This window comes from Sceloporus occidentalis, unplaced genomic scaffold (genome assembly GCF_023333645.1).
Source record: "Sceloporus occidentalis isolate IW3139 unplaced genomic scaffold, rSceOcc1.0.p SCAF_47, whole genome shotgun sequence".
NCBI classification, from domain to species: Eukaryota; Metazoa; Chordata; class Lepidosauria; order Squamata; family Phrynosomatidae; genus Sceloporus; species Sceloporus occidentalis.
The window spans coordinates 2,869,374-2,892,451 of record NW_028317027.1 but is presented as its reverse complement, the minus strand read 5'-3'; the positions used below and the strand labels follow the sequence as shown (position 1 = coordinate 2,892,451).

The 23,078-nt window shown below is 38.8% G+C and overlaps 1 protein-coding gene across 1 annotated transcript in view; it reads left to right on the top strand.

Moving 5' to 3' along the window:
- The first annotated feature begins 653 nt into the window (after positions 1 to 653).
- Positions 654 to 23,078, top strand: part of LOC149289210 (ras GTPase-activating protein 3-like) — a 55,945-nt gene continuing 33,520 nt past the window's right edge. The window contains exons 1-3 of the mRNA XM_089490848.1: positions 654 to 766; positions 10,301 to 10,404; positions 16,283 to 16,377. Of these exons, the coding sequence (XP_089346974.1) occupies positions 690 to 766; positions 10,301 to 10,404; positions 16,283 to 16,377 (276 nt within the window). The 5' untranslated portion in view covers positions 654 to 689. The remainder of the gene's footprint in view (positions 767 to 10,300; positions 10,405 to 16,282; positions 16,378 to 23,078) is intronic.

The following is a 23,078-nucleotide window of genomic DNA, read 5'->3' as shown; positions in this document are numbered from 1 at the left end:
CTGTAGCTGACACAAATCTACCTGCCTTTGTTTAGTCTGATTTCTTTACAAATCATGGGATTTGTGAGTCTTTCTGACTCAATCGTGTTCCAAAATATGTTGGCATGTGCCAGAATTCAGAATAAGGTAAGGGGGGGGGGGTGTTTAAGCAAAAGTAGGCGTTTAAAAATCAGAGTGAGATGCTTTGTATCTATGGAGATATAGAATAGGTAGATTAAATTAATTAGTTGTTGCCATGACACTTGCTATTCATGTCAGACTTATGATAGGAGCTAGTCTATGCTATTGCACAACCTTCCCTTATATAAGCTATGTCATATTGTGCGTATGCGACCGTTGACAGTAATATATTTCTAGCTGATAGCAATTGGGTTCAATTTAATTATACTTATTATGATCTTATAATAGCCACAGTGTTCTTCTTATTTTCTGTATGTACACAAAGCTTGTAAAGAATCTCTCTATCTCTCTCTATCTCTCTATCTCATCCTCTCATCTTTTGCCAAGTAGACCTCGAAGATATCGGCACCATAGAAATCTGGCATGATATGTCCTCACCATGCAATATTTTAACAATATTTCATTTTAGAATTTTACTTAGGTTTGATCAAAATGCAATCACTTAATATCATGTATTCTTTGCTTCAGGTGAAGCAAAAAATCTGCCTTCCTATCCCGGGCCGAACAAGATGCGGGACTGCTACTGCACCGTGAACCTGGACCAAGAGGAGGTGTTTAGAACCAAGATAGTGGAGAAGTCACTCTGGTAATGTTATCTCTTTAATGATCATGTTATAAGCCAGAGGTGAGTGCAGTTCAGTGCACCATCCTCACATTTAAAGAGTTAAAAACGGTTTGTCTTGTTTAGCCATCTGCAATTAGAATACGTGTGCGACGCGTTGGCGAGTCTGGCGCAGTTTCAGCTCTGATGGAAGGGAATGTGAGAAGTATTGTACGCTTCATTCTTGGACCTTGTTAATCAATACATTTTTCAGGCAACACCCCACTCAACATCAACAAGGTGTCTTGATCTATCCCATTATTAAATCCCAAATCAGACTTTTATATTCCACAAGATGACTTTAACACATTTGCTTCTGTACATACAGTTTACAGATTTTGCTGTAACTGGTACTGCAGAACAGCAAATTCTTTCGCGGATGAGAGAACGCAGCCCCTCCAGTCAAGAAGTGCTTTGACTTTGGTGGGAGCGCTTACCTTTTTTTAGAACAATATTTCAGTGAGAGATTTTCCAGTGGTGTTTATGCGTTAGTGAAAAGAGCACAATCAGAGGTTCATGTGAGGTTCAGTGATGAACACCCTATCCTGCACTTCTGATTTGCACACAGCAGCTGCTCTCGGTCTGGAATGTCTGTGCGGATTTCTGTGAACCAGACTTGTGGTTAGGGACGGCTCTGCTAATATCTTTACTAAGAGATTTTTCTTAAGGAAGTAGGCCCAAAAATAAAACAATGTACACTCGGATATAAACCGTCACTTTTAAGGGATACAATTGGCAAGGATCGTAAATTCATCCTTTGTAAATATTTGGCAGGTAGTGCGTTTTTATATCCATGGGGTATACAGTTTGGCTTCCAGTTCTTCAAGGGCAGTCCACTGTTTTAGCCCAGTAAGCGGATATGAAGTTATACTAAATAGATATTCTAAACTATGCTGTGAAACCGCAGCTTAAAATAAACTCTATTAACAAAGTGGGGGTTTTTTTCCATTGCTTTTTTTTCTCGGGCGTCTCATTATTATTCCTCATGCGATTCCTTTTACAGACAGTGTTGTGTCCCAAATAGGCGCTTGAATGCATGCACTGGTCTTGTGTGCTGGACAAGCATGTAATGGATTGCAAAGTCCAGGAACTGTCTGCACAGGGTGCTTAATATTTGCAGATGGTAGAGATCAGGATTAAAGCAAATGTGCTTTAATAGGTTTGTAGTAAAGATCGAATATAAGTATCCACAATGAGACACATGATTGGAGCCCTCAAGGTTTTATTAAGGGGACACTCCTGCCTTTTTATACATTTTAACGCGTATGATAGCTGAAGGCACCTTTAAGTGTTCATGGTGCCCGCCTTACGAATGCATGGAGGGCAGCAAGTGTTATTTTTTTTGTTTTTCAATACGCTCAGCTCATGGACCTTCTCAGTGCCATGTAGTTTAGCTCGTTGGCCTTCTATATTTACATGTATAAAGTCACCTCCAGACTCTGAAATAAATGGGCCTGAGTCACATTCAAGATCGGATTATGGATATCACATATAGTTATGAAGGGTATTTCCTACATTTTTGAGCAATTACATACATGTGTAAGTGAAACTGAAGGCTGGTTTCTCTAGCGAGGTCTATTTTCTTAAGGTCATTTCCAAAATCCAATATTTTCTTCTTTCCCACAAAAATATAAACTTGCTGCTTTATGCCAGACACAAATTATGGTCTGTTTGTATTGGTAGTAGGAGTGTGATAGGAATACTTTTTAGTTAGTTTTTACAGGATAACAAGTGCCTGTTGACAAACCTACCAGATGGTGTGCCTGGCAAAGTGGCGGGGATGTTTTACTCAACTGAGATAGAGGTAAATAAGTTGAGCTGTCTCCCAGCAGAAGTGGTGGAGGCTAATTCAGTGAGGGAATATATGATCAATCAGTCCCTGACCCTGTCTTAGATTCAGGATAGCTTTACTCCTGTCCCATGTCTTTTCTCGGCCTTTCATAAAACAATATGGTAGCTTTAATGGTTTGCCACGCAACTCAATGTTTTATTGTACAGATCCTTATTTCTGCTAGATGAATGTGTATATGAATTAGCTGTAATAATAAAACGAGAGTTTATTTGCATTTGTATGCGCTCATATATGAAAGTGTCCCTTAATATAGCAGCCGTATTATCGGATTTCCTGTTGGGAAGCCATATGCATATGCGTTTAACATTTGGAAGAAAGATGCTTTTTTTCCCAGACTCTGGATGCTATTTTTGTCATGTATTTTTAGCAAAGGCCAACTGTATGATGTTCATTTTATTCAGTGTGGATCTGATAAGAGATTTTTAAGAAGGGGAAAGGTTATTGTGAGTGGGAGCAAACTAGCGAAGCAGTGTGGGTGGAGAGACTGGCTGAGGTTGTTGCAGTGGTGAGGTCTGCAGTTGCAGCAGTGTTTGATCACTTGGTGGCTGTTTCTTAACTACTTGTCCACGCGGAGAGCCACGTAGTCTGACAGGTTAACTTCCCCTGGCGGAACGCTCCTGTGTTTTAGAGTGCACATAAAACTTACGTGGAGACTGATGCCTCACGTGTGCTCTAAAAAGCATGACTCTTGTCTGGGGAGAAGAGACTCCTGCTGATCAGTCTGTTACCAAGCTTTTAAGAATACATTTTAGCCTAAATAGAACTATAGCAAAAATATGAAAAGCACCCCAACCTCCGACAGAATAAAAATATGTTCAAGCTGCTTGCTCTCAAAGGGTTAAATACACAGATCACTCATTGAGAGCTGCTTGCCATTACTTGAATTTGATACCAATATCTTTTTTATCAGTGTTGTGTGATAAGATATGCATATACAAAATGGTCCATGCGTTTTAAGGGCATTAGTCCACAGTTACATGATCCCAAGATTTTTGCAACTGATAAGTGGGACAAATGGTCAGTAGCCAATAGGCACCGCGTCCGTATGCCCTAAACACTTGATTATTTTCTGTAAAATTGCCGTAAGCTGATATGTATATTGCTGTTAGGGGTTTATTGGGCTAAATTGAGACAATAGATAAGAAAACATTTTGTGAGTATTCCCTGATCCATTCATTGGACAAATAATGGCCAAAAATAATTTGACAGGTCACCAGTGTCAGTGACTCTCCCCTGCCCATTGAACATGAACTTGCAGATATCCAGTGGATTTTTACAGTGGATATCTGCTACACTGTAGCTCACAGAATAGCACAACTAGACCACAAGTGCTAAGCCTGTTACTTCAAGTTGCCCTCTGACCCATAGCTGGATTATTTTAACCCCTTCGCGACCTTTGCCGGTTCAGGACCGTCATAACAAGAAGGTCACTAAATAACCTTTGACGGTCCTGAACCGTCAAAAAATTAAATAAGCTTAGCAAGGATCACTTTCTTCGCTTAAACGGCCTTGCTGCAATGCCTCGATGTCGAGGCATTCAGCAAGGCCGAGATCGGCATCGGGGGCCATGTCTGGCCCCTCCCCGGGGCGTCAACAGCCGCCATACATTGTATGGCGGCGGACGCCCGTTTTAAAAGCGGTTAGGAGGCGATCAACGATCGCCTCCTAAACTTAAATGGTGTCGCTGGAATGCCTCGATCAGGAGGCATCCAGCGACACCAAACACTTACCTCTGGGTGGGCTGTGACCGCTCCGGAGAGCGGTCACAGCCGCCGCTGCCGGTGATCTTCGCCATCAAGCAAGATGGCGGCGGCCCGGGAAATAAAACAATAAAGACGAAAAAGTTCGCTAGAGGGTCTCCAGACCCTCTAGAGAACTGGCTCCACTTGCTGGTTGAATACAGGTACTGCATTCAACCATGCAAGTCAATGGAGCCCAGCTTTCTAATCACTATGTGATTAGTAAAATATTCAAAAAAAATAAAAATAAATAAAAAATGGAAAAAATAATTATGCAGTGATGTCACTAGATGAACCATCCAGTACCAGCAAAATGTGTAAAAAAAAAATATAAAAAAAGTATTAAAAAAATAAAATAAAATTAAAAAATAAAGTTTATTATTTTGAGCAAGTGCTAAAATTTCTCAAAAATCTCAACAAAGAGTTAAAATAAAAGCACTTCAAATACCCAAGGGGTGTCTAATATATAAAAAAAATGGCTGATGGGGTAAATTGGAGTGGCCTAGCTCAAAGATAGGGCATAGGTACAGACTGACCAAAATGGAGAAAAAAAGCGCACTTCCCAAATGTGGCATTTTAAATCTGAAACAACCCGACAAACCCATGCATGTCGGGTATCACTGCACTCAGGAGATGTTCCTGAACACACATTAGCGTGTTGTTTGACAGTGGCATATACCAGGACCTGTATATCTATAACTAAAGTACAATTTGTGTGAAAAAAAAATAAAAAAAATTACTATTACAAAGTTTGACAAAGTGTAGTTCTATAATTGGTGCATGGAAAGGGTTAAAATAACAGCATTTGGAATACCCTGGGGTGTCTAGTTTTCAAAAATATATGGTTTGAATGGGTTAAATTGAGTTAACCGGCTTCAAAGATATTCCAAAGAGGAGAGGGAGGCACAATGACCAAATGACCACCTGAATTACGCATGCCCCAAAAGTAGCCTTTTACCAGCCAAACAATCTGACAAACCCATGCATGTGGGGTATCGCTGTACTCAGGAGATGTTGCTGAACACATATTGGGGTGTTGTTTGACAGTGACATATACCAGCACCTGTATATCTATAACTAAAGTACAATTTGTGTGGAAAAAAAAATAAAAAAAATTACCATTACAAAGTTTGACAAAGTGTAGTTGTATAATTGGTGCATGGAAAGGGTTAAAATAACAGCATTTGGAATACCCTGGGGTGTCTAGTTTTCAAAAATATATGGTTTGAATGGGTTAAATTGAGTTAACCGGCTTCAAAGATGTTCCAAAGAGGAGATGGAGGCAGACTGACCAGATTTGTTAAAAAAGATTTGGAAATCATAAAACGCTGCTTGTACTTATTGCCCTATAACTTACAAAAAACAGCAAAAAAATATAAAAACATTGGGTATTTCTAAACTCAGGACAAGTAGTAGAATCTATTTAGCTAGTTTTTTTACTTGCTTTTTTAGGTGAGTAAAAGATTTTTCAAATAAAAGTCATAAAATGTGGTTTTTTTTCAATTTTTCACCATGTTTTTTTAATTTTTTTTATAGTAAATAAGATGATACGATCAAAATAATGGTATCTGAAGAAAGCCCATCTTGTCCTGAAAAAAACAATATATAACTTATGTGGGTACACTAAATGGGTGAGGAGAAAATTACAGCTGAACACAAGCACCACAAAAGTGTCAAAACAGCCTCGGTCCCACAGGGTACAAAACGAAAAATGAGCCCGGTCCTTAAGGGGTTAAAGGGTTGTGGGTTTTTTTTGTTTGTTTTGTTTTAACAAAATTTATGGAATTAATGATCATGTTCAAAGCAAGTACATATGTATTTACCATGTATGAATTCTATTATGGGATGCCATATTGACTTCAGTTACACTGAAGGTCTTTAATTATTGTCATTAGTTGTTTGCTTTATCATTATTTTTTCTGCACATTATAAAGCACGGGCATAAAATGAAAACGGGTAGTTTAACACTTACTTAGGAGTAGTAAGAATAGGAGAGTATTGGACTATACAGTATTACTTACTAGCCCTAGAGCACTGGAAATTTACGTCCACTCTATACCTCCAGCTTGTGTGTGACATGGAAGAGCCATTGCGTGTATGTGGCACTCTTACACATACACAGTTATTATGCCAGGATTTTGCTTTAGTCAACCTTGTCTACTTACATTTTCTTTGAGGTATGATGTATTGCAATGGTGATACAATAAGGATTTGCATGTTACTTGAGTGTGTTTTAACCAGCACCTGGCTGGATGTTGTAGACTTCCTACTAGAACATGGCTTGTTCATAATAATATTTGATTAGCGCCCTCAAAGGAGGATCTTGACCACAATGAGTTGCACATGATATGTCTTTCACTTATCTTATATACCAGAAACACAGAAAAAGTTCTGCGGCCACTGCATAGGAAACATAAACCAAAAAAAGGAACTTTTGAATCACACTAAAAGATTTTTTTTTTTTATTAAAATGTGTAAATATTTTAAATTAAATATCTGTGAACATAGAGAGAACAAGAAAACAATAATTAATGCCTGCAGTCTTCCATGTTTGGTTGTATTTATGAAGGTAAAACTGGAATAGTATTAAACATGTAGTAATACGTAGGTTGGTAGACATAATGTCACGATCCCGGCCGGAGTACGTTGCGGGGGGGACTCACAGCGGCGCGCTCCCGTACAGAGCGCGTCGCCCGAGTACCCGTTGCGTCCCGGTCCCATCCGGGACGCGTCGCCCGGGTGCTCGTGGCGTCGCGCTCCGGTGCGGAGTGCATCTCCCGAGTACCCCCGAGTGGCGGGTACTCGATACTTACCCCTCCCGGGACGATCCGGTAACACTGTGTCCTCATACGCGGCGGTTCACAAGAACGAACCGCCGCACAGTGATGGACACCCACGGCATTACCGGACACGCCCCCCTTCCGATCCCATACCCCTGTGGAGGAGAAGCAACGTCCATTGGACGTCGTCACGGTTGGGGGCGGGATCTAGAAGGGCGGCTAGTTTAAAAACTGAGCACTGATGCCTGTTCAGTGCTCAGTTGTTTTTACAACTAAGCTGTATACTTACCTGGTGCTGGTATCTGATGATTTATGTTGATTCCTGTTACCGACCTTGGCTTGTTTACTGACCACGTTGACCTCTCTGCTCCTGACCCGGATTGCCTGACCCCTCTTTGCCTGATACCCGGTACCGACCTTGGCTTGTTTACTGACCACGTTGACCTCTCTGCTCCTGACCCGGATTGCCTGTTTATTCTCTGCCTGAGTACTGGACTATCCCTAGTGTTGCCCTGTGCTAGCAACACTGCTCCTGCCTAGGAGGCATTCATACCAGCTTAGGTCCGATAAGAGACTGATCCATTGTATCCTGCATCCTGGTTTCCACACCTGTGCAAACGTAACACATAAGTGACTCCTTAACTTTTTCTGTGCAGACCCAATAAAAAATACCAACTTCGACCGAAGACTCCATCTTTTCCTGGACCAATACGGCTATATACACTTTTTTATTGACTCCTGTGGGATAACATAGCAGGGTTTGTTATGTGGGTATTAGACTGCCCTCTGACAAGAGTTTGGGGATTTTCCAAGTGATATAACATAAAGCAATTAACATTTTTCTCCTGGCATGTCTATACCTTCTGCATACTATCGTATACAACACTTAATCAATTATATGATTATTTTGATATGTCTAATCAATCCTGGAGGTATAAATGTGGTATTGCATCCCTTTTTCATTTCTATTCCTTTTTCATTATTAGTGCCAGTCAATAAAGTTTAGGCTTTACATATTTTCTTCCGTTTCTAGACTCAAGGTTCCATATCTTTTGTTTAAGACATTAATGCACTAACACACATTCTCTTGCCTCTTAATTCCTCTTCAGCTGATGTATCTAACATGTCTAGTTATATAAAGCCCTTTGAACATTAAAGGCTCACAAGCGATGCCCTAAAGGTACAATTGGATGCCTGTCGCTGATGCATAGAGACATAATGCGTATGACTGCTCCCAAGATGCTCTTACTAACTGTTTGATTTTTTTTTTTTTACTTATTCCACAACTGAACTGAATTTTTAGTAGACAGAAAGAGATACATGCATATAACTCGCTGGCTTCTGTCAATTATCTGGATTATAAATCGATATTGTGCAGAAGGTTTAACAAGCAGTCAGAGACCTGAAATGTTTCCCAATAATAATAATTAAGATCATTGCTACCTGATGCAAGAGATAAGGTTGTACACTATGTCGAAAACCTGGTGCCTGAGTAGGGTAAACCAATCCAAAAATTAGCAGTGACCCCCTCACTGCTCGGCTTGCATGGATATCAAAGAGAGCGCTTGAGGGCATGTGCAGGAAGCATACTTAGATACACGTCCTGTTTTTGGCACTGGCTGTCAGAGAAGAAGAAAAATGAGACAGAATGCAAACATCTGCACAAAGGATCACTTCTATGGTTTTTTTTTGTAAGTTTGTGACATTATTTACTTTCTGGTTGGATTGCTTATTTTTTTTTAAAGACCAAATTTCTCACTTATCCATAACCCTGCCAAACAGGAGGTCCCAAGATGAACCAGCAGTTCACTGTTGTATTAGACTTGGGTTTCTTCAGCCAGGGGTGTTTCCCCCTACAGTATACTCTGTGCCAGCACTTTTCCCTGGTGCACATTCCTGTCTTGGATCATGAGGTGGTAAATGGTTCCAAGACTGAGAAACATTGGCATTCAGACGAGGAGTGGGTTTTATTAAGATTTATTTTACTGTTTGACAGGTTTGACCAGGTCGGAGGTGGAAAATACCTCTGTGTTCTATTAGATGCCCTTCAAGCTTCAAATAAAGACAGCTATTTAATGTTGTTGTTTCTATTTTAGGAGTCTGTGTTTTGCCCACTAAAGTAAACGATCATGTTTGTTTTAGTATATTCTACTACATGAATGTCTTGGAGCTTTTTTATATATACTTAGCTATAAACATGCTGTTGGGTTGTCTTCTTATAGAGACTGATGGAAAACTGTCATGGAAACTGTTGTAGTAGTGAATCTGCCACTTTACCTACATTTTTAATTTCCCCCCGATCCTGTAATTAACAATTTCATGCATAACGCCAGTCAAAAGCTACCCTGTGTAGATGTTTAAATGTTGCCTATTGTTTGTATTCTCTGTGCTAAAAGCAGATTATTTTCAGTTAGAGCCCTTTTGTATTTACAATACAAGCAGCGCGTTAAAACATGGAGAGAGCGGTACTGGTGTGTGTAAGTCATACACCTGGAGGACACAGGTTCTCAAGCAACCGCTTAATAGGCAATAATGGTTTAAAGCACCAAGCAGAATTCATATACTTATACATATACGTCTGCTGTTGTTGGTATTAAAACAGATATGTTATGACCGTTTACCCTATTGCACAGTGCTACGGAATATGATGGGGCTATATAAATCAATAAATAATAATGGCACACAAAAACAAGACTATCTCTATATGTTATGATACTTTGCTGGACTTTCAGGGAGTAGCATGTGCAGCTGGCTAAATACAGAACAGAGCTAAGTCATTGTAACACGATAATGACGTTTTTTGTTGTTGACCCAGGGGGCACATCAGTGGGAGCCAACCTTAAGGCTCTTTTCTGTTTTCTGTGACATCCCTTCCAAAAGCTGTGTTGTGAATAGCAGCACTACTGTACTTCATGTCCCTAGGTTGTCTCACATAGCTACCATATCCAACAGTATCTAAGTCAATGGAAGTATTCACTTAGTTAGTTGGATATAATTTACGATAGGTTTCACATACCCCTATACAATTTAGCATTCCAATAACGTTGGCAGTAAATGTTTTCATTTAGAAACCAAAAATGTAATATTTTACTCAGGGCTGTATTTACTTTGCACTAATGTCTGTCTTTGTCTACCTCCATCCCAACAGCCCATTTTATGGAGAAGATTTTTATTGTGAGATCCCTCGGAACTTTCGCCACCTGTCCTTTTACATATTTGACAGAGATGTCTTTCGGAGGGACTCCATTATGGGTAAGTATCATTAACATCTCCACAATCATGTCAAAGTTATTTTCATAATAAGGTGAGCAAAACAATGCTTTACGCTCAAAGTAGATCTGAAAGAACGTATAAAGATATCCCAGTAACTCTTGGAAAAGCAAACCTTTTTTGTTCTGGATCACAAACATTTGTAGACGTGAACGGGGAACTACCATGAACAGTATTTGCTTACCAAAAAACTAAGAGAAGCGTGAAGACTTGTAGCCGTCGTGATAACCCCATTTAGTTGGACCAGGCGGCAGTTGTCGCTGTGACTGAGCGTTTTCTGTAAGCCTCACCACTAGTTTTCTCTCATTCTCCCCTACTAGAGTTTGAAGTACCTAGACGTCTAGCAGAGCAGGTTGTTCCTTTCATGGTCTTCACAATATTACTAATGAAGGCACACAAGTTGACACACCAGTGCCCTGAGTTACTGTGGCCCAGAAGGAAGCAGAAATGACGAGATGTAGCATCACTGACACAGCCTGCTCTGCACCAAAAATAGAAGTGGGTTTACTAATATCAGAATAAAGGGGAATTAAAACCAAACAACTCTATTGTTTACTATATGCAGTATGATAAGGAGGCAGTGTGTTTGTCTAGTCAGTTATCTGGCCCAAGATAACTACAGCTAGAACACAAACTGCTAATATGGCACTGCCTGCAAACATAGTATGCAAAAGAAAAACGGCACAATATTCTTGAAAGCGTATTGCCAATACTTATCCTTATACTTATCCGTTCCGCTTTCAGACTTGGCTACATTGACAGCTGCGGTCCCATTCTGTAGGATTAATCACAGAATTGCTAGCACAACTGCTTACCTTTCTGGAGGCTTTAAATAACATGGTGTTCTGATTTGATATGGGAAATAACGTGAATGTTTTTAGTTGCCTATCCCTTAGTCTAATGCTTGCTTTGTGGATTAGAAGACTACAGATTTACAAATTTCATTCTGATAGTTCCACTGCTTATAATGCTATTTACTTCAGGGATTGCAATCTTTTTAATCCTAGCTGATGTCCTCTGTAAACAGGTTTTAAATAAAAAAAAATCATTATTTAAGGCAGAACAAATCGGATTATAGCTCCTCATTTAAAAACTTCCTGGAAGGCTCAACATACTCATCCAAGACTAGAAAATACATTTTGATTTAACCCCTTGATTATCAAAGATATTTGCAGCAGAAGCGCAAGAATGATGCACGTACATGAATTCTTCTGTACCTACTATAAATCTGTAAGAGATGTATCATAATCTAGGGACACGTGGCCTATTTTAAGCTGATTACAATACTTTACAACACAGTAGTGATTATATAGTTAGTCATATAGAATTCGGTTGATACCATCCCTCTTTTTAGGAGTGTTTAAAAAAAAAAAAAAAAAAAAAAAAATGTAAACCTAGTTCCCTACTTGGCCGCCATCATCTGCCTTGAAAAATGCAGTAGCTAAAGTATCCATAGAGTATGTTTGAACCCTGTAATACACATACCTGGGGACTTTCTAAATGAGCTGGTCCTGAGACTTTTGAAATATTAACCCATTAATAGCCCATTGAACTACATTATATGTAGTGAATCCCCAAATGTGTTAATCAAATGGTGTCATCAGCTGTTTTCTACATTTAAATACATAAAAATATGTATATATTAGAGAGGGCACACATGGGGGGGCATTAGCTACTTCAGTATTAGAGGAAGATTGTGAATTTAAGAGTAAACTAGAGGCTTCTTATTTAAGGGAAGTCACACATAGAGAGTTAGGGAAATCTGGCCATCAGTAGATGGGCAATTCCAGTACACAATTTTTTTTTTATAGAAATCAGTTGTAGCAGTCGCTATATACAGTGTGTGAAATGCCACCATTCATAGTGTACATACATAGTTGGCACACTAATGGTTAATAAATCTCCCGACACTATAATAATGAACAGGAAGATGATGTCATTTGCACCATTTTTTTTTCTCTGGGGTTTCTCATGCACTTTCAAGCAGCTGTTGACACCATCACAATTGCTAAGGCTGTGTAACCCTATTCTTAGACTTTTGACATCTGCTTCACATTTCTTTACATGTGAATAAAAACCTAAATTCATCAGGACATAAGAAGTGTGTGTGTGTGTGTGTGTGTATGTATGTATATATATATATATATATATATATATATATATATATATAATCGTGTATGTATTCAATATGACTTTTATGCATTACCCAGAACAGTATTTTATTCTGCATGCACTCAAGCCAAGAAGGAATGTTTGACACGTGTTGTGTGTCATATATTGCTGTCAGAGTATCAAATAGCATGTTACCTATGCTGATGGCACTTTTGTTAAAATAGTTATTATACACACCTATGCTTATTGCCGGAAGCATGGGGTTCATTTAGGGAATTTGTTATTTCTGTTCTGTCTACCTAAACTGACGTAAAATGTTGGAAACTGCAAGCAGGAACATTCAAACAAAAACTGGTTTATATTTTATGAGAAAAGAAACTTCTAGGTTATCTATCTATCTATCTATTTGATCGCTGGTTTCTGCCCCAGGGTGAATTGTTAACGATAACTAGTCTGGCTTTTAATATCATCCACTGCTCCTTTATTTCAAGGACAGTGTATAAATCAAGGCATCATCTTTTTTTTGTTATTATCATTATTGTACATTAATGTGTATTTGTTTGTTCGTTTTTTGCATCTGTGACCAGTTTTTTATTTGATATGTAAAGAGATATAGCAGGGGCATGCAAGTATAATTTGTAAAAATAGGTAATACCATTGAGGAGCAATGTGATGGATTAATACTTGAGGTAGCTACCAAAGGCCATGTGCAGGCTAGTGTGAAGAGCAGAGATAAAGCTGGTGATGGTGACAAATGCTGAGGATATTATTTCATTTCTAAACTCAATTCATAAGCTGGTTACTAATAATTAAACAATATAATAATGTGGTGTAAGAAGCCTTTGAAAATGTACATTTATAGTATACAATATCAAAGTAATTGTGTGGATTTTCTACTTACATGTGGTATATGTTTTGATACATTTCTGTCTCCACGTTACATAATAAATCTCAATGTGCGAAGTTGCAGTAAATGATGTCGCAACAGCTTGAAGGAAACATTAACCAAAAATATTTTTTTAATTACTTAATTTTTGTGGAGCCAGCAAATCAGGAGACACTTGACCACTGCTCTGAGAACCCTTTTGGTCCGTCAAGTCTAGAGTCACAAAGGACAAGCCACACAGATCCTGGTTACTAGATGACAAGGGGATGTCCTCTGTGATCTCCAAAATTGATTGTATCCGCTGGAGATTTCTCAGGCAGAGATTTGATGATGTGTGGTTCCAAAAACACCTTCTGCAACAAGACCAAAATGACAGAACTGCATGTGCCCCTCGCCTTTGGGTAGACTATTCTCTGGCTTCAGGTCTCGATGTATAATGCCCTGTGAATGGAGAAACTGGATGCCATTGACTGTTTATGCTGAACAAAATGCAGCTGTGGTCTTCGCCAAGCAACCCACTCTGTCCATTTAGGACTCCATGCTTCCTCCAGACAAGGAACACACGGGCCTCTGGAAGGTTGCATATACGTAGCAGAGAGAGATTTCTAGCCACCTCCAGGATCCTTCTCTCTTTTAATATGCTCAGATCCTTCCTGGCTTTCTTGCAAATCATTTTAACCGTTATGAAAGAATCCTTGCCGGTGACAGAAGCCAACATGACCTTTCCAAAGCTCCCTTGTCCCAGAATAACATTAACTAAAGCAGGACACTGACATGGGAGATGGCTTCTAATTTTTTTGGCAGTGAATCCGCTTTCCTCCTCGCTCCTGCATCTTTTGATGAGAAACTTTCATAGCTGCCTGTGCTGGTTCTCAGACCTTTTCTTGCCTTCTTTTTTTGTCATCATACATGAGCTGTTCTCTCACTCTCGTAAGCAGCATGTCTTCTCCCTTTCCCTTCTTGCGCGTTGCTATCACCTTTTTTTCTTTTGAGTAGGAGACGACTTTGCTTGCCAAATGTTTCCCTGCTTTCTTCTCTCGTCCTTTGTTTGGTATGATGAAACTCACTAATTTGTACCCTTTTTGAAAAACCTACTTGGTTTTCTGGGCTGCATTTCTTTAAACTCCATTTTGTTCTCCATTAATTTTTGTTGTTGGTAACAACACTTTAAGTCTTGTTCAATGGTGAATGTACTTGCTTTACAACTGGTGTGTTGGGTGAACAGCTGTACAAGAACAGTCTGTGACAATTAGATGTGTCCTATAAAGGGTGTTGCTGTTGCAAACCTAGAAGGTGGTGAGGGCAGGGTGATGATGGAGTGTTTTGTGGAGCTGAATATGAAAAAATATATGGTTCTCTTTTTGAGTTTGGAATGGAAAATGGTAAGACTTAGAGAACAAACCCCGACAGGTCTGCTTATGTGTAATCCAGATGTTTTAAAAAGGAAGGATATTTGTCTTATCACTAACTGTGCTCATAAATAAACATTGTTTAGTTAGACTGTGCCTAAAAACACAATGTAATGCGACTAATGTAAATCTCAATGAGAGATCTAAAAATAAACCCTATGTAATTGTGAAAGGTAAAAATGTTTAACAACATAATTGACTCTAATAATAGAATTTCCTGGTATTGTTAGGCATGAGTGCACATTGGCATCACAGAATTACTGCATTACGTTTGGACTGATACAATATTAACGCAGTGTTAATCTCAAATGTGCCGTGTGCCAAACAATGGGCAAGAATCGTCTGTTCTCTGAGATGTGCTCACCGCTCTTCCTTTACATGTAACACAGCTGGTGCTGAAACAGATTATAACAGTCCCATTGGGCTTCAATTCTACTGACCTAGTTTTTTTGTATGGTGTTTCCCTTTCATGGGCTTTGCATTAATCAAGTACTCAAGCATCTCAAATGCAATTATTTTCCCCACGACTGCTTCAACGTGGCACCAAAGACCCTTCTGCCTACGTGCTTTACCTTAAAGTATTCAACCTGATGTTTTTTCTTGAGAACACTGCGCTGATATTAAAATTGCCTGTGTCTATATATAAAGTCCAAGAAATTAAGCACACTCACGGGACATGGCAAGTTAGGAAAAAATCCAATCTTTATTCACAAATTACAATGGTGTTTCAGGCGCTTACCGAGACCCTTTATCAAGATGAATATTTTTTCTTTGTTACAGCCCGAAACGTTGATGTAATTTGTGAATAAATAGAGGCTTACTGTTGGACTGTATGTATATGTGTGTGTGTGTATATACATATACACACACTATATGCACAAAAGTATTGGAGCACACCAACAGGGACATTTACAACATTGCATTCTAAATACATAGACATTAATATGTAGTTGGTCCCCCCTTTGCAGCTATAACGGCTTTTTGCAAGATTTTGGAGTGTTTCTTGGGAATTTTAGACCATTCATTTTTTATCTATATCTGTGTTCTTATTTGTAATTAGGATGATTAAAGTAGATAAACAAAGTAATAATCTATAGAATACTTGGACCCCTAGAAAGAAATGTAAAAAAGCCTTAAGAGAGATCCTAATAATGGGGTTGTCTTTACAGGCAGGTTAGACGGGATGTCTATGTATGAAGAGGCTTTAAAATTGGTATTTTTCAGCACAATGGAAAGGGGGAGAGTTTCCCAACTAAAATGTGCAGACCTTCTGTTAATTTCTTGAATGTAGTAGTTTCCATGACTCTCACCATCATTCATAATGTTCTGCTTAAGGCAATTGGTAATAAGTGGGAACATAAGTGTTGAGTCCGAAAGTACAAGTGTATGCATGAGGGTTTTTGGGACCTGTGTTAAAATAGATGTGATCATTGCCTGTTTCTCACAATTTTAGGGAAAGTTGCTATACTAAAGGAAGACCTGCCTAAATATAACAACAGGGATACCTGGTTCCAAATGCAGCACGTGGATGCAGACTCAGAAGTGCAGGTTAGTTATATGTATCTTCTATGTATGATGCTCATGGACAGTCTATCCATTACATTTGTTGACAGACCAAGTTCTTATGGCAGTGAATCCTGGGAAGGAAAATATATACCTGTTTACAAGGGTTACCTTAAATTTCTTGCCGTTAACTGGCCCTGCCTTTGTTAGAAAAAAAGTGTAGATTTTTTTTCTGCAATACTTGTATTCCGAATCATCCTTCAGAGCAGTGATCACTCATGAATGTACACATGGGATGTAAAATTAACAAAAGCCAAGTAGTTGAAGGTACAATCTCATGTCCCTGACACGCCTACTACAGAGGAATGCATATTAAACCATTCTGTGGGTTGTTTAATATGCATTCTTCCACTTATCTGCAGCCATTCTCAAAAATCGTCATTCTTCCTCCATGATCTCAACATTTCTTGCCACTGAATGACTGCTTGAAGCTGTCAGTCAGTGGCTAGAAAGTGCTCCCATTGAAATCAATTGATTTTACATGTAACGATAACCCTCTGCTTGGCAAAATATAATCCCAAATGTTATTGTCTGAATAATCTGTGCTGGCTCCTTAACAAACAAGGTGACAGGGTTTGGTGTGGATGGCACCTCCAAGTTCACTGCACACAATTGTCCACCTGTAGCAATAATTTATAGTGTTCTTTACGCTAAACCCCTCAGGCGTTTGTGACTTTGGATAGCACTGAACAAATTGTCCAGCGTTTCCTGAAATTACAAGATTGTGTTAGGCCAAAATGTAATTACAGACTTCAAGCAACCCACATACTTTTATGTAATCTTCTTTGTATATAAATAGTAGTACAGCCAAACAGAAACATTAAGCTTGACCGTAATTGCACAGCTATTCTCTTAGGGTACATGTGAGGTATGAAGAGACCTTTGATTAATCCAGATGTCTTGACCATATTATGTGGTGACTATAACTAAAACATATGAAGACTTGCCACTCTACAGGATTAGAACATTTAGATTAGAATAACGGTCTTCTCTATCTTTGCACCAAACCTCTTGATGTTCTATGCTATAAAAAGTCTTAGGCCCATAATATGACAGAAAACTATTTTAGGTGAAACAGAGGTAGGCACCAACATTGCTCATGGTGGACATTTACTGGGGTCTGTGATGGACAATTTAATGATCTATGGACCTTCACAAATTTTGCCATTGGTGTGCCTGTACGGTCACTTTGCCTGCTCCTGAGGTGAAAAGAAATGCTTTAAATTTACCACATTCTTTAACATACCAAGGTACAAAAATAGACAGCCCTAGATGATTTTACCTTTTCATTTCTGTTAATATGACTGAAAGCCTGCAATGGTAGGTATCACCCTTAACGCCCAATGTGTTTGTTGCCACACATACTTTTTATAGCGCTATAAAAATGAATAAAAATAGGCTCTTCTAGAGATGTGTGATCAGATAAAATGATAAAAATAGTGGTTGAGTATGGATGCCAATAGTTACGTTTCATAACTGACAACGGTTGAAATGGTCACGTCTTTCTACAGTAAGAGGTAATATTTAACAGGATCCAGCTAATTTTAGTGATGCCCCATTCTGCCTTGCTTCCAGTTCTTTCTCGAATTTAGATACACAATAGAAATGTCATAAATTTTGCTATTGCTATTTTGTATTTACTCTAATACTATTGTTTTATTGTTTCCTTGTTGCTATAGTGATACAGAATAAATAATAAATGAAACTCAACTTTAGTTTTGGCCTTCGATTATGTTCAGGGTATCGTTTGTCTTGTCTTACGAATTGTTAAACCCCTCAAAAGAATGAACTTTCTTTAATAAGGCTGTTTCACTTAAATACTACTGAAAATGTCTCTCTTCACATACTCTCCAGTGCATGGACATTTATCACAAACAATCGTTGCATATCTTCATTTAAGTTCTTGTGCCCTTCATTTTTGGAAACCAATGTTTAAAAGAAGACCTAATTTATTCTATACAGCTTGCAGATGATACTCATAAGCACCAAGTGAAAAACAAAGTCTACACTCCTTTCATCAGCATGGCCATCATTTCGTGAATATTTGCCAATTTCCAGTCCACGCACTTGTGGCTGAGTTATTCCCTGCACATCTGCTTCCAGAATAACACGTCTTCAACCTGCTTTCAATATATAACATGATCTGGAGATTTCCCCTTGTCTTGTGTGTTCTAAGCAAGTTGGATGCTGTCGTATTATTTCTACTTAGACCTAATTCTTCTAGGGCTTTTCTCTATCACATCCCTTTATGAAAGCAAATCCATTCGTATTTCAAAAGGCCTACATTTTACAGTTCTGCACATTAAAATAATCAGGTTATGTGTTTTATTGATACAGATTAAAGTAAAACCTGCCTCATATGTATACAAGAGGAAAATGCATCTGCATTCCTTTTTTAATTTGCATTATTAATCCTTTCCATTATGTTATCAAGGAAGAAGACAGGAAATTACAGTTAACTCTTACACTAAATAGCTCTAAAAGTTATTACCGAACCAAACACACAAGATATTTTTTTTATTTAAGGAGTTTAGTTATGCTAAAAGTTGTGACAGTTCCCCTTTAAGACATTAATGAATCCTCAATTGTATTATGGCCATATGGTTCTCTGCGTATATTTTTAGGCCAACCTGTGTCTGCTGTTTATCTCTTCCTGGATGTCCTGCTCATCACAGAAACTTTCTATATGTCTACTGATCTGCCTGTGAGTTTGAGGAAGTGCTGGTGTACAATAATTACGTATGTTACGTACACCAAGTTAAACAATTCACCTAAAAGTCACTCTTTCTGTGTTGTGAGAGTTGTGGTTTCATCTTCTTAATGCTTAGTTAAATCAGTGAGATGACTCACTTATTTAATTATGCGTTATACATATCTATCAATGGTATGCATGGAGCAGAAGCCCCAAAAAGTTGGCTCATCATAAAGCATAAAGTTACCAGCTCCCTCTTCAGTGAATAAACTCCAGTGTTCCAACCAATAGAGTAACCAAACTCTACTGAAAAAGCCAGAATAAGCCACGTTACTAAATTAGCGTCCATAAACTGTAGTCCGTTTAAAACATAACTTGGTGGTGGCAGCGTGTTAGCAGTCTGGTGTGATATTTCTGGAGTGTTTGGGGTTAGGTGAGTGACCAAAGAGCTGTTATCCTTATCCCTTGCATACCCACACCCTGTGTTACCTGTTATCCGATAGATAACCGTGACACATGTCGTTATATATTGTAATAGAAGGACTAATAACGGTTAAATGTTTTTCCAATTTTATGTTAGATCTATGAATGAACGTAAACACTTTAAAATTAATGTTTGCTTTTACAGTATTCTTCTGAACCCAGTCAAGCAAAGAACACCCATGCTGACTGTCATTCATCAGACAAACAATCTAGTTAGAGGCACAGCGCCCCAGATTACATTTAGTTGATGGCTGGAGTGTACCTTGTATGTGCTTAAACTGCGCTTGGAGTTTAATTCACTTAAGAGTCTGTGTAAACAGCATTCTTCAGACTGTGTCAAGTAATGCCTGCAGCTTAACAACAGGACTCCTTTCAATTAATCTTCCCTCACCCAATTAGCGCTCTGCGAGGGAACCCATTTTCTACCTTTCATCGTTGCAAATAAGATCAAAGCTCAAGCTCACTTGCTAGACTAAAGCATCTCTTTAATTTATATACTAAGCAGTGGATGTGCACAGCACAAACGCCGCACCGTGCTTAGCTAACACGTATAAGTTACTGTAATGCATTGTTTAGGATGCATTTGCATTGCCTCGCATTGGCCACAGGACATAGTAATAACAATATGAGCCTTCATTTATATTTTTTGCCAGTAGACATTAAAGAATATGAAACCTCATTTCTGACTTGGATGCCCTTTATTTTATTCTGCTTGTAGAGGGAAATTAAGTTCATGTGTTTATATCAGTGTTGAAAACTTGTGAATTTGGTTTAATTTCTTCCTTTGCAATCCACTAGGCTACTCCCTATATAGGTGAAGTCTGAAAGAGTCTGTCTGCCCATAGTCCCTCGAAGCCTGTCTTAGACCTACCCACAGCCTCCGCTGTGACCCCCGTGTTAGAAGTATCATTACAGATCCATAGCATTCGATGACTGCAGATACCACCTTAGTTGTTCCTGCTAATTTGCCGTTTCTTTCCATGTTACGGCATCATTTCCTAAAAGCTTCCATTATGTTCATTCTTGGTATGTTAAGTGCTGTGCAGATGTGGTACCACCCAAATAATTGTGCTTTACCAAGTATAGTTCTCCTATTTGAAATCACATTTTTTTTAAACTAGACGTGAGATGCCAGATAACATTTGCAATACGTTGCTCTCTCGTGGCATTCAGATGATTAATTAGCTGTTAGCCTATCTACAGGTACAGGAGACTATTATAGATGGACAGAGAATGTGAATAGAACCACTATAGCATGTATGCTATAGAATACAATACATTAAAAGGTGCAAAACGTTTTGTTTTGTTATTGAGTTTTTATTTAAATTTGGATCAGCATCTTCCACACATTTTCATTGAGGTTACATATAACACAGCCCCCCATGATCAAGACATACCAAGCTTGTGAACTTTTACCATTCTGTATCATTACAATATATGGATAGATATAGATAAATATAATATATGAGGGACGTTCGAAAAGTGGCGGGAGTAGTATGTGTCTTAGCATGTCATGTGACTAGTTCTGTGTGGCAAGCCGGCTGCCCTTGCAGTTTAGTATAAGAGCTTTCACCCTGGGGTGAAGATGGCTGCGAAACGTATAAATTGCACCAAAGAGGAACAGCATTCTGTCATATGCTTTTTGTGGGCAGAAGGAGTGCCGGGAGCACAAATCCATGTTCGCGTGTGTGCTCAGTATGGGGATAAAGTTCTCTCTCATAGAGTCGTCTATGAGTGGATTTAAAAGTTAGAAAATAGCCGTACTGGTGTGGCGGATGCAGAGCACTCTGGACGTCCATCTAATGGAACCACCACGGGGAATGAAGAAAGAACCCTGGAACTGATTCGCAAAAACAGAAGAATAACAGTTGAAGAGTTTGCAGGAAAGCTGAATGTGAGTGTTGGATCTGCCTATGCCCTGATTCATTACAGACTTAAGTTCAGTAAAGTGGGTGCCTAAGCAGCTGACAGAGGAGCAAAAGTGCAAGCGCTTAGACGTTTGTTCCCGACGTATGGGTCGTTATCGTGCAGAAAGTGATGATTTTCTGCAGAAGTCACTGGTGATGAAATGTGGGTTCACCTTTATGAGCCAAAGCAAGTGGCAGAGTATGCAGTAGAAGCATCCATCATCTCCTGTAGCAAAGAAATTGAAGATGGAACCGTCGGCAGGAAGTTTGATGTTGGCCGTCTTCTGGGGAAAAGTTAGTACGACTGGGAAAACTGCATCGCAAAGGAAGGTGACTATGTAGAAAAGTGATGTAATGTTTTGAAATAAATAGTTGGTTTTTTTTAAAGTGTGGAAACCTTTTGAACGTCCCTTGTATAATTTCCTGCCACTTCTCGTTTGTATGAGAATCTTTCATTGTCTTTTCCTATTATTGTAGGGCATTGTTAATGAGTTCTAACTACATTGTATATTCCTGTTCCAGTTTCCTTTGTCAGACAAACTAGTTACAAATTCATGTTCCTCTATGGCCCCTTGCTCTAGTCAGAGGATGAGTTGCTTGGCCTTATCATCCCATATGAGCATGTCTAAAAAGGATTTTACTTCCAAAAACTTTAAATTACCAGCAGGAAGAACTTCAACTTTTTTGATGGAATTTTACAGTGTTAACTGTACAAAGGGAGAACCTGAATAACAGAACTAGATAGCCTTGAAAGCTTGCAGTCCAGTATACTTCAGTTAGCCAATAAAGGTATAATTTTGTCCAAATTTAAGCCCTATTTTTATACAGCGTTTTCCCGCCTTTTGCGCAGTGTGAAACAAAGTGTTAGCGCGAACACACCCAGAATGTTCTTGTTACATAATCCAGCATTTAAAAAAAAAAAATTATTAGCTTTACCTTTGAACTTATGAACGTTTAATTGAAACCTTTACTTGACCCCATTATCCTGTCCCTACAACCACATGCAATTTGGTTGCAGGGTTTTCCATTTTACTTACATTACATGGCACAAACATTGGTAGAAGTGGCCAACGTGCTGCCTGCCATTTTTTTGTTGACGTAGAGCTCCCATGGTTCTTCACCGACCGCAAGCCAGAGAGATGCAGTTTTTCTTACTTTGTGCTTTTTTTCTGATTCTTAAATTCTAATGTTGGAGTGTCAGGAAATGAGTAATACCAATGCACATGATTCCTGAGTAAGGAGAAATGGTTTTCTACAGCATCTGTTGCCTGTCAAGTATCCCTGTTATCCTAGAGAGGCCTCTTTGTGCTGAAACCAGTGTGGTAAACATCACAATCAGGATATTTATTGGGCATTTCGATTGCCTTCTTGCCAAAGATGTGTTTTTTTTTGGTTTTTTTTTATGGGTAATTGTGCTCTCCCCAAAAGATATATATATATGATGTTCAATCTATTTCACAATTTTAGAATGTATTTTTTTACTTGACCTGATCTGGGATTTGCAGCCCATAGCTTTCTGAGTTTTCATACTTGTATAAACTGAAATTGCTCTGTCACGAAGCACCTCACTTTTAATTATCCCTTCAGCCTTTTGGATGTGTGTA